This window comes from Myotis yumanensis, unplaced genomic scaffold (assembly GCF_028538775.1).
Source record: "Myotis yumanensis isolate MYYU_CA2020_CCGP unplaced genomic scaffold, mMyoYum1.0.hap1 SCAF_5, whole genome shotgun sequence".
NCBI classification, from domain to species: Eukaryota; Metazoa; Chordata; class Mammalia; order Chiroptera; family Vespertilionidae; genus Myotis; species Myotis yumanensis.
Window position 1 is genome coordinate 78,502,516 of NW_027223756.1, and position 10,032 is coordinate 78,512,547.

Genomic DNA, 10,032 nt, shown 5'->3' on the forward strand with positions numbered 1-10,032 from the left:
ACGGGTTTAATACCAGAACCCTCTCTAGGGGCGACAGGAAGGATTCCAGAAGACTGGACTCAATGGGGAGGTGGGCGAGGAGCCAAAACCCAGTCTCATCCCCTCTGCCTGCCCCCGCCTTCTCGGTTGCCACGGGGCCGGATAACAATCTGATGCGCCAAACTTCAACAAGTGACCACTGACTTCCAGACCCAAAGGGAAATAAAGCCGCTGAGATACATTTTGGCAAGAGAGGGGGCGTCCTGCCCATTTATATTGAATCTTTTCTAGGCAGAGCCTTCTCAGGTTGGGGTGTCAAAGGGGATCAACTGTACCCCACAGAACAGGTCATATTCAGCGGTCAGACCCCCAATTTCCTGGCACTTCTGGAAGGGGAGGCTTACAAGTTTAATTGTCTCCAGATACCCTCCTGACACTCCCACTCACCCAGCCTGAAGTTGGGAGGGGCCTGAGAGAAGAAAACGGCCTTGGAAAGGGGGGTCAGGGAAGGTTGGGGAGCCCCCAGGGCAGACGGAAGACAGCTCACAATCCTGCCACTCAAACTCTGCTCATCCTGCACTCCCAGCTCCCGGACTTCAGGGTGGGCAGCTGTGACTGTCAGGGAGGCCTGAGGTCGAACGGCCGCTGTCCTTCCGGAGCCACCGCTGATGTCTCCCTGCCCCTATGCCATGGTGGGCCTCCGGGCGAGCTGGGGCTGCAGGGAGAGCGACCGGGACCGGGTGCTGAGGCCAGGGTGGAGGCGCCGGATCACGGCCCGGCGGAACAGGATGTACACCCAGGGGTCCAGGATCTGGTTCCAGGTGGCCACACGCAGGTAAATGAGCAGCTGCTTCTCCGTGGCTCGGGACAGCTGCCCGGTGGGGCTCATGGATGGTGGGCTCCGCAGCACCGTCTGGGCGATGAAGACCTGTCAAAGGCCAGAGCAGTTACCCAGGAGTCAGGCCGGCCTCCAGCCCTGCCCTCCACCAGCACCTCTGTCCTCTAAGATCCAGCACCGATTCTGTTACTGCTGTGCTGCGTGACCTTGAGAGAGCTGCCTGACTTCTCTGAGCCTCAGTTGGTGTGGCCACAGAATAAGCACTCTTCCCCTGCTCCTCCCCTGGGCACGATTAAATGTGGTGCAAAATAAGATTTGCAGGTGCAAACAGTTGGAATTACTGTTACAACCAGCATTGCTATTCTATTAAACAGTTTATATTTTATAAACATTTCATAATATATTATAAAACCATAGGATAAAATTGTATATAGCCTTAGCCAGTTTGGCTCAGTGGATAGAGTGTCGGTCTGTGGACTGAAGGGTCCCAGGTTCAATTCCTGGGCACATGCCCAGGTTGCAGGCTCAATCCCCAAAAGGGGCATGCAGGAGGCAGCCAATCAAGGATTCTCTCTCCTCATTGGTGTTTCTATCGCTCTCCCTCTCTCTTCCTCTCTGGAAAGAAAAATTGTATATAAAATAACCTATTTCATATTTTATTTTAAAGGATTTAATATAATTTATGTTTTATAAAATGTTATGACAAATACTTTTATATTAAAATGTTATATCAAAATATTAGATTAAATTATTTTAATATATTTTATCAAATATTGAATTTTACATGTAATATTACATAATATATTATGTTATTTATAATTATAATACAATAATTATCTAATAATTAATATATTGTTGATTATAATTATATAGTTATATATTAGTTAAAAATTTAGACATAATTATAATTATGTAATGATATATTATGTAATATATAATTGATATAACTATTAAGTATTAATATATATTAATATATTATTATATATTGTATAGTACTTAACAATTATATAACATACAATATGTGATCATATATTATATAATTGATATGATGAAGTATTCATTATAATACAATATAATTAATTATAATGTATATATTTTATAATTAAAATTATATATTGTTAAATAGAATTATAATTCATATGGTAATACATGCATTGTATTAAAATTCTATTATGTGAATATTCTATTAAGATGGTTCCCTGAGCACTACTGTGTTCTGGGCAAGGCGGGGGACACGGCAGGGGACGCGACAGCCAGTCCTGCCCCCATCGGGGGGCATCCGTGTCCTGCTCACGAGCTTCTCCAGGAGGGGCCCCTCAGCACTGGGACGGGTGCCCACACCTTCTCCGGTGATGAGAACCTGAAATCCATTCTGGACGGACTGAGGCCCAGGCACCAAGGCTGGCGGGAACCCAGGGCAGACCCTGCCCCGGCCACTCACCAGCAGCGGCATCCAGCAGACGCTGGCCACCACCATGATGCCCAGGAGCTGGGCCATCATCTCAACCTCGCCGTCCCGCGGGCGCTGCTGGGCGGCCTCCCGCCCGTGGTAGACGCGGCACAGGGTGGCCACGCTGATGGTGTTGAGCAGGAAGGACAGCCCCACGGAGCAGCTGCCCAGCAGCACGAACAGCAGCCCGAAGACCACGTCCCCGGGCTCGGGGCCCAGCGTGAGGAAGCACCAGGAGCCCGGGTACTGCACGGTGTAGCGGCCCAGGCCCAGCACGGGCAGCAGGCCCAGCGCCAGCGCCGCGGCCCACACCAGCCCCACGATGGTCCAGGCGCGGCGCTGCGAGGCGGCCGCGGGGCGCGAGAAGGGCCGTGTGATGCCCAGGTAGCGCTCTGCGGCCATGGCGGCCCCCAGCAGCAGCGGGCTCAGGCCGAAGAAGACCATGACGACGCCCATAAAGCGGCAGAGGCGACAGCTGGGGTCCACGGCGTGCCAGTCGAAGAGGATGGCGTGCTGGGACACCACCACGGCTCCGGTGATCAGCAGCCCCATGAAGTCGGTGAGCACCAGGCCACAGAGGAAGGTGAGGAAGGAGGACCTCCCCTGGGAGCTGCCCTGCCGGGCCCCTGCCAGCACCCTCAGGGCCAGCAGGTTGGAGGCCAGGCCCACGAAGCAGAAGGAGGCAGCAAACCAGGGGGAGGCGATCAGGCGCCGCTCCTCTAGCGTGATGTTCATTGGCCGGAAACAGGGGCCCAGAGAACTGTCATTGGCCCACATGGCGGAGGAGCAGGGTCGGAGCGTCACCGCCCCATTGGGCTGAGGCTGAGGCTGTGGGTGCGGCTGGCACTGGCCCTGGCACACCTGGTGGGGGCAGAGAGATGATTTGCTGGTGATTCATTCTGCATTTAATCAGAGTGGCCCTGGCGAACTCCTATACAACCTTCAATGCCCCAACTCAAATAACCCCTCCGTAAGGATGCCTTTCCTGACTTACCTCACTCTGCACTCATAGGCTTTACTATTACTAGCTCTGTCCTGCCCTAGAATCAGGGACCTGCGAGGTGAGGACCTGGGCTGTCTCCTCTGGGGGACACCAGTTAGTATCTGTTGGGTTGAAGAGAAGGGCCAAGAAGCCTCAGGTTTGAACTCCGGCCCTGGCACCTGTTGCATGACCCCAAGCAGGGGCTTTCTTCTCCCCGAGCTTGTTTCTCTGCTGGTCTCCCATCCAAGCCCTTGGTGGACTGCAGCTTCCAGGACAGATTTCAGCCACAGTAAGACAGGGCACATCCAGCGTGGAGAGGGAGGCTAGTGGTCGGCCAGAGCTCACTGGCTTTCGTACCAGCCCTGAGGTCAGCCTCGTGGGTCATAATTTCTCACGAATGCACGAGGGTGAGGCCCCACCCCACTGGTATTTTAGGGAGATCCTTCCTCTCACAGGTTGAAAGTGTGTGGATTATTATTTTTCATTACTTATTTTTTTGAAATCATGTGGATTCTCTCCCCCCCATCCCCCACCCCCTCACCCCATTTCTTGGCATCGCTTTTATAATAAGTAATACACCCACAAATCCAGTTTCATTCTGGGAATAAAAAAAAAACAGAACATCTGGAGCCACAGGTCCCCAGGGATGGGCTATAAAAGGCAACAGGAGGGACCTGCTAACAGGCGTGGGGCTGGGGGAGAAACCAGAGGAACATCTGGGCTTGGCTGACGCCCAGTGTGAACAAATCAGGCGATGAGCGGACGGCAAGTAGCAATAAAATGAGAACATTCAGGGGACTCTGTTCCCCTCCCCACGTGGGAGTCTGTACTTGTTCTTCAATAAATCTCCACCTTTGCTATACAAAGAGAGAGAGAGAGAGAGAGAGAGAGAGAGAGAGAGAGAGAGAGAAAGAGAGAAAACATTCAGAAAACAGCTCCCAGCTCCCAAAAAGGCCGCACCAGGGAAGATATAAAGCCACACCCAGGCCCCCAGCCTCCTGCCCCAGGTTCATACCACAGTCATCTTTGTGTTGGCAGTGGGGGTGCACCTGGTGGAGAGAGCAGGGTGGGCCAAGGCGGGAGGAACAGGGACGGAGGATCCAGGCAGTTAAAGCTCATAAAAGTCCTTTGTTCTTTGCAGAAGGGGCAACAGGCATGGAGAGGTTAACTAACTTGTTCAAGGTCACACAGCCCAGCCCAAGCTGAGCTGGAATTTAAACTTGGGCCTCATTACCTATGTGCGTTCGTGATTAAAAATTCTGCCCATTCGATGGGAGCTGGTGCCAGGTGGGTGTGGGGGTTCACAGTTATAATTTTCTCTAAGGAAGAATAAAATTTTCTAAAAAGTTGGTCAGACCGGATTCAAACCCTGCCTTTGCTACATACCCTCTCACTGACCTTGGGCCCCCCGTGTCCCCACTGTGAGCCTCAGTTTCCCTTCCTGAGAAATGGGGCTCATGGTGGGAATGAGTTCATCTGGGTACAGGGCTTAGCACACTGTAGGTGCTCAATCCCCGTGAATGTGCCCAGCAGGTGGCCACCAGCCTCACTCCCCATCTCCGTAATGGGGCCTTGGCCCAGCCCCTCAGGCTCCACGGCTCCTTATCTCGTCTCATAAATTATCCAGCTCCTGACAGCTGCCCTGAGCTTCCCTCCGAGGCTGAGCGCCAAGGCCACTACCACTTTGGTGCTGGCGGGGCCTCAAGTGGGGAAACTAAGGCCTGGGGAGGCGGGGTGACCTTGGCGGGGCGGAGGGCGTGCTTCCCATGGGGCCGGGGGCCTTAGTCCTCCAGCCCGGGCCAGGGGTGTGCACTTTGCCATCGCAGATTTTCCTGGAACTTGAATGCCTCCTGGGACAATGCTCTCCCTCCTCCCTCGAGAGCTGGTATGTGCCATTTCTGAACATTCCTGGGGACTCAGGCTGCGCCTGCGCCTGCGGCCACTGCCCTGGCCTCTGCCTGGAATGACTGTCAGCCCCTCTTGGGTCTCATGGTCCCTTGTCCCCACTTTCCTGTGGGCGTTCCTGCACCACTCACTCACCCGGGATGCACACCCTGAGACATCCTCATAACTCCCACGTCTGGGAACAAACCTGTGACCCAGAGCCCATGGCCTAGGGGAGACTGGAAACTGGCATGACTCCCTTTGGCCACAGCCTGTGGTTTCCAGTCCCCCCTCACATGGGTTCAGGTGATAGCTACCGGTCTCAAGTTTCCCAGCCAAGCAGGCCAGTAGAGGCACCTGGCAAGGCCTCCCTTCCCTCCCACATTGGCCAGGAGAGCTGGCAGGGCCCCTAACCTATAGGGGACCATTCCCATCCCAGCCCCAGGCCCAGAGCAGCACTGTGTGGTCCTTGGGGGAACCCATCTCCCTCTCTGTGTCTCACGGGAGGCATGGACTTCGGATTCCCATCCCAGATTTGCTGGACAAACCCAGGATTCCATGGCCCGACGGCGGGCAGGTTTAGGCTGTGAAGGGCCAGGGTTCTGGAATTTGAATGAGCTCCCAGTTCTGGAACCTGGAAGGCCTCCAGAGTCTAGAATTCCAAGGGCTGAGGTTCCAGAACCCTGACAGGAGTCTGGCTGGGTCCTGGGTTCCAGAAATCTGTGTCTCCACGGTTGGCGCCTTACCGGAGGCTGGGCTCCCCCTCTGCCCAGTGGAATGTGATATTTTGGTTCCCAAGTCCAGGCCTGGTCATTGCTCACCCCACTCTCCTTCTCCCTCCTCCATCGAGCCGTCCATTTCTCAAAAAACCCCTCTTCCACTCAACACCCCAAGCCCAGGCCTGTCCGGCCTGCCTGTCCCCACAGCCTGGGCCCTCCCAGCCTCCCCCAGGGATGATGCTGACCTCAGACAAGCTCAGATTGAAGTCCCTGATCGACCACTGCCAAGCTGGGGGCTCAATGTTGCTGAGCGTCGGTTTTCCCCTCTGTGAAATGGGAATAACAAGGACATCCACTTGCCTGCTGGCATGGTGGCTGCTTTTCACAGGCCTGCTTTGCTCCCGCCCGGGAGGCTTTGCTCCCGCTGTGTCCCCTGCCTGTGTGCCCTTCTGCACCTGGTCAGGAGATACGCTGTGTGTGTCAGAGCCTGTCTCCTGGCCAGGTGCACACGGGCAGCCAGGCAGGAGCCCTGATACTGTGTGTGACCTCGGCTGGCCCTGCTCCTCGGCTGTTTCCCACGCTTCCTGTCCTCTAGCTGCTGAGGACAGATCAGGGAGGACGCCCTTTGGCATGGAAGTGCAGGGTCCAGGCCAGGCCCTGCACCAGTCAGTCCCAGCCCAGCCTGTGCACCCATTGCACACAGGGAACCCCCTCCACACCCTGTGCAGCCACAGACGCCCATACGGACACACCCACAGAAAAGCAGTGCCACCATCAGTCCCCCAGCCCACCCCCACTTCCCCTCACCACAGGCTCAGCTTCCGGGAACTTTTCCTGTTTGTGACATTAACCAGGCCCCCACCCCAGAGGGTGAGAGTGGGGACTCCACAGTCAGCTTGACTAGGTGAGAGCCAAACAGCCTCATTTTTTTTCTTTCTTTTTTCTTTTTTTAAAATATATTTTATTGACTTTTTACAGAGAGGAAGGGAGAGGGATAGAGAGTTAGAAACATCGATGAGAGAGAAACATCAATCAGCTGCCTCCTGCACACTCCCCGCTGGGGATGTGCCCGCAACCAAGGTACATGCCCTTGACCGGAATTGAACCTGGGACCCTTCAGTCCGCAGGCCGACGCTCTATCCACTGAGCCAAACCGGTCAGGGCCAGACTCATTTTCTTATCTGATGACCAGGTGTCCTGAACATGCTCACCATCAGGGCTGCCAGGAGGGCCAAAGAGAGGGCGGTGTGAGATGCGGGGAGGGGACCCAGGCCATCTGGCCAGTGGCTAATGATGGACACAAGAGTTACTGTGGCCCAGCCGGTGTGGCGCCGTGGTTGAGCATCGACCTATGAACCAGGAGGTCATGGTTTGATTCCCTGTCGGGGCACATGCCTGGGTTTCAGGCTCTATCTGCAGCGTGAGGCTTGCAGGAGGCAACGGATCAATGATTCTCTCTCATCACTGATGTTTATATCTCTCTAACCCTCTCCATTCTTCTCTGAAGTCAATAAAAATATATGTTTTAAAAAAGGAGTTACTGTGATCCTCTGAACCCATCATGGCGTGCCCCCATACAAACAGGGGCCACACCCTCCCAGGGCACCTCAGGGTCCCGAGGCCCCACACAGACTGGAAACCACCCACAAGCGCATCCTCCCCTACACGTGGCCGCGCACCGACGGGACCGGCAGCAGAAGCGAGCGCCGCTGCCGGCACAGACCTGCTCTCATCACCGCCCCCGGACACCCGGCTCCGGGCGGCTGTCACCCCCAGCGGGGCAGGTCCCCGCAGGAAACACCCCGCCGCACCTTCCACCCTCAGGCCGCCCCAGCCTCCCGCTGCGTCCTCACCTGGCGACGGTGAATGGATGGGACAGCGCGGGTCACTGCGCTGTGGGTCGGGAGCCAGAGCCCGCGGGCGTGCGGGCGCTCGTCCGGCCCGGGCTCCCGGGGAAACCGAGGCACGGCGGAGGCGGACCCACAGAGGACTTGGGGGCTGCCACGCCGCCGGCGGCACGGGACGCCCCGCTGCGCGTGGTCCCGGGAGGCAGGAGGGGCTCGGTCCCCCGGGGCGGGAGGGGGGCCCTCGGGGACTGGCAATAGCGGGCGGGGGGCTCCGCTCTGCAGACAGCAGCACCCTGTCGGTCTCTATCCTCGCCTCTCGCGGTCTCTCTGTCTTTCGGTCCGTTTGTCTCTCATCGGCCCCGCCCCTCTGCAGTGGCCACACCCCTCAAGCCCGGGGCTGGCTGGTGGGGGCCAGCGGGTGCCCCCTAGCTCGCCCGGGAGAGCGCGCAGCCTCCTGGGGGAGGGACACCGAGGCACACAGGCCGCAGGGCAGGGGTGCAGTAGCCAGCGCGGCCAGCACCCCCCGCCAGCCCAAGCCGGGGGCCCCCCAGGAACTCCTTTGGCATCACTCAGCGTCTGGGCAGCACCCGAGGTCGGGAGGGGGCGGGCGGGCAAGTTTGGGGCAAGGCAGGGTCTGCTCCACGGGGTGCCTGCACCCCCACCCAGGGCCCCAGGGCTGTGAGCTGGTGAACCCCTGGGGTCAGGTCTGGCACCCAGGAGGTAGGTCTGAGGCCCCTTCCAGGGCTGGGGGTTGGGGGTGCAGGGTGCTTAGAGGAGAGTGGCGACCTCTAAACTCTCAGTCCAGAAGTTGGGGGGCAGCCTTCTGAGCCGGACCCTCCTGGAGCAGGTGAGCTGAGAGGGCGGTGGGTGCCTGAGGGTGAGGCATTTCCGGGAAGGGGCCCCTGAGACTGTCAGAGGCTGCGAGAGGCACTGGGGCCCGGGGCGGGGCGGAGGGGAAGCCTGGAGTCTGTTCCTGCAGGAATGATTCAGAGGTTGAGGCCTGGGAGCCGGAACAGGGCTCTGGAATGGGCTTCCCAGGCAGGGCTGACTTCCTTGAAAGCCCACACACACACTTGGGGCTCTGGGCCAGGGTCTCACAGCCCAACGCGACCAGGCTGGTGGCTGGACCAGCTGCAGGAGGGTGATAGAAGCTTCTTGAAGGCCCTTCCTGCCCACAGTCCTGGGGCCTCCGGTGGGTGGAGAGGATCCAGGGCAGCCATGGAGGAGTAAGCTTGGACCTTCAGGAAGTTAGGACCTAGCGGGTCATGACTAGATGGCTGGGCCTTGAGCTCACTCTGCCCAGTCCTGGGGGCCTGGGAGGGGCACACAAGTGCAGGCTCTGAGAGAAGATGGACTCCAGCCCTGGACTCCCCTAGGCTCTGGCTGGAAACCCCTTCTCTGGCTTCCCCCGCCCACCATCTTTCCGGTCTCCAGGCCTTGGCTCACACCCCCCATCCCTCCAGATGGCCCCTCCCATTCCATCCCATTGTCTGAGTCCCTGCGCCATTTAACCCTGACTTTCTCTCTCCTTCTCTCTCTCTCTCTTTAAAAAGAAATTTTTTTATTGATTTTAGAGCGAGAGGGAGAAGGAGAGAAAAACATCGATCTGTTGCCACCTGCATACACCCTGACTGGGGATCAAACCTGCAACCTGGGTATGTGCCCTGCCTAGGAGTTGAACTGGGACCTTTCAGTGCTCAACCAACTGAGCCACACTGGCCAGGGCTAACCCTCATTTCTTCTGATTGGCAAGGAGTCTCCCAACTCCTATGCATCTGGCAGAGCCCTGGCTCCAAGGCCCCTCCTCTGTAAAGCCTTGATCTCCAGCAGTCTTGCTCCTCCCCTTTTCCTTTTCTTGCTCCACTTTATTTTTTAAAAAAAATATTTTTATTGGTTTCAGAGAGGAAGGGAGAGGGAGAGAGAGAGAGAGAAACATCAATGATGAGAGAGAACACCATTTTTGGCTGCCTCCTGCACACCTCCCACTGGGGACTGAGCCCGCCACCTGGGCATGTACCCTTGATCAAAATCGAACCCAGGATCCTTCAGTCCTCAGGCCGGCGCTCTATCCACTAAGCCAAACTGGCCAGGGCTCTTGCTCTACTTTAATCCCTCCTCAAGGGCCAGTGTGTCTGGCCCATGTGGTGGGACAATTATGAGCCCCAGGTAGGACTGGAAACAAGACCTGCTCTCAGAGACCCTCCGGGCTAGAGAAAGAGCTGGACACAGCCCAACCCCTTGCAGTCATGCTGGGCCAGAGAAAAGTGATCGGGCATAGTGAGCCTGGAAGGCATCCTGGTGCTTGGAGAAGGCATGAGAACTGGGGCTTTGTG

General features: G+C 56.7%; 1 protein-coding gene across 5 annotated transcripts; it reads right to left on the reverse strand.

Annotated features, from left to right (window-relative positions):
* Positions 1-102: 102 nt before the first annotated feature.
* TBXA2R (thromboxane A2 receptor) lies at positions 103-8,027 on the reverse strand. 5 transcript variants are annotated; one of them, XM_070413879.1, is made up of 5 exons: positions 7,706-8,027; positions 6,098-6,178; positions 3,924-4,106; positions 2,259-3,128; positions 103-907 (listed from the first exon to the last, which is right to left on the reverse strand). In XM_070413879.1, exons 4-5 carry the CDS (start codon positions 3,042-3,044, stop codon positions 662-664), a joined length of 1,032 nt encoding a protein of 343 aa, XP_070269980.1. In that variant the 5' UTR covers positions 3,045-3,128; positions 3,924-4,106; positions 6,098-6,178; positions 7,706-8,027; the 3' UTR covers positions 103-661. The 5 variants fall into 5 exon arrangements, with proteins under 5 accessions (XP_070269980.1, XP_070269982.1, XP_070269981.1 ...); XM_070413881.1 differs by lacking the exons at positions 6,098-6,178; positions 7,706-8,027 and adding exons at positions 4,265-4,382; positions 4,484-5,034; XM_070413880.1 differs by lacking the exon at positions 3,924-4,106.
* Between the last annotated feature and the right edge of the window lie 2,005 nt (positions 8,028-10,032).

What these genes read in the sequence shown, in the direction of transcription:
- TBXA2R (XM_070413877.1), bottom strand. Translation starts at nt 3,044, where the DNA reads ATGTGGGCCAATGACAGTTCTCTGGGCCCCTGTTTCCGGCCAATGAAC. An exon ending in TCTGCTGGATGCCGCTGCTG is followed by an intron (nt 908 to 2,258) that starts GTGAGTGGCCGG and finishes GGCCTTTGACAG; the next exon opens with GTCTTCATCGCCCAGACGGT.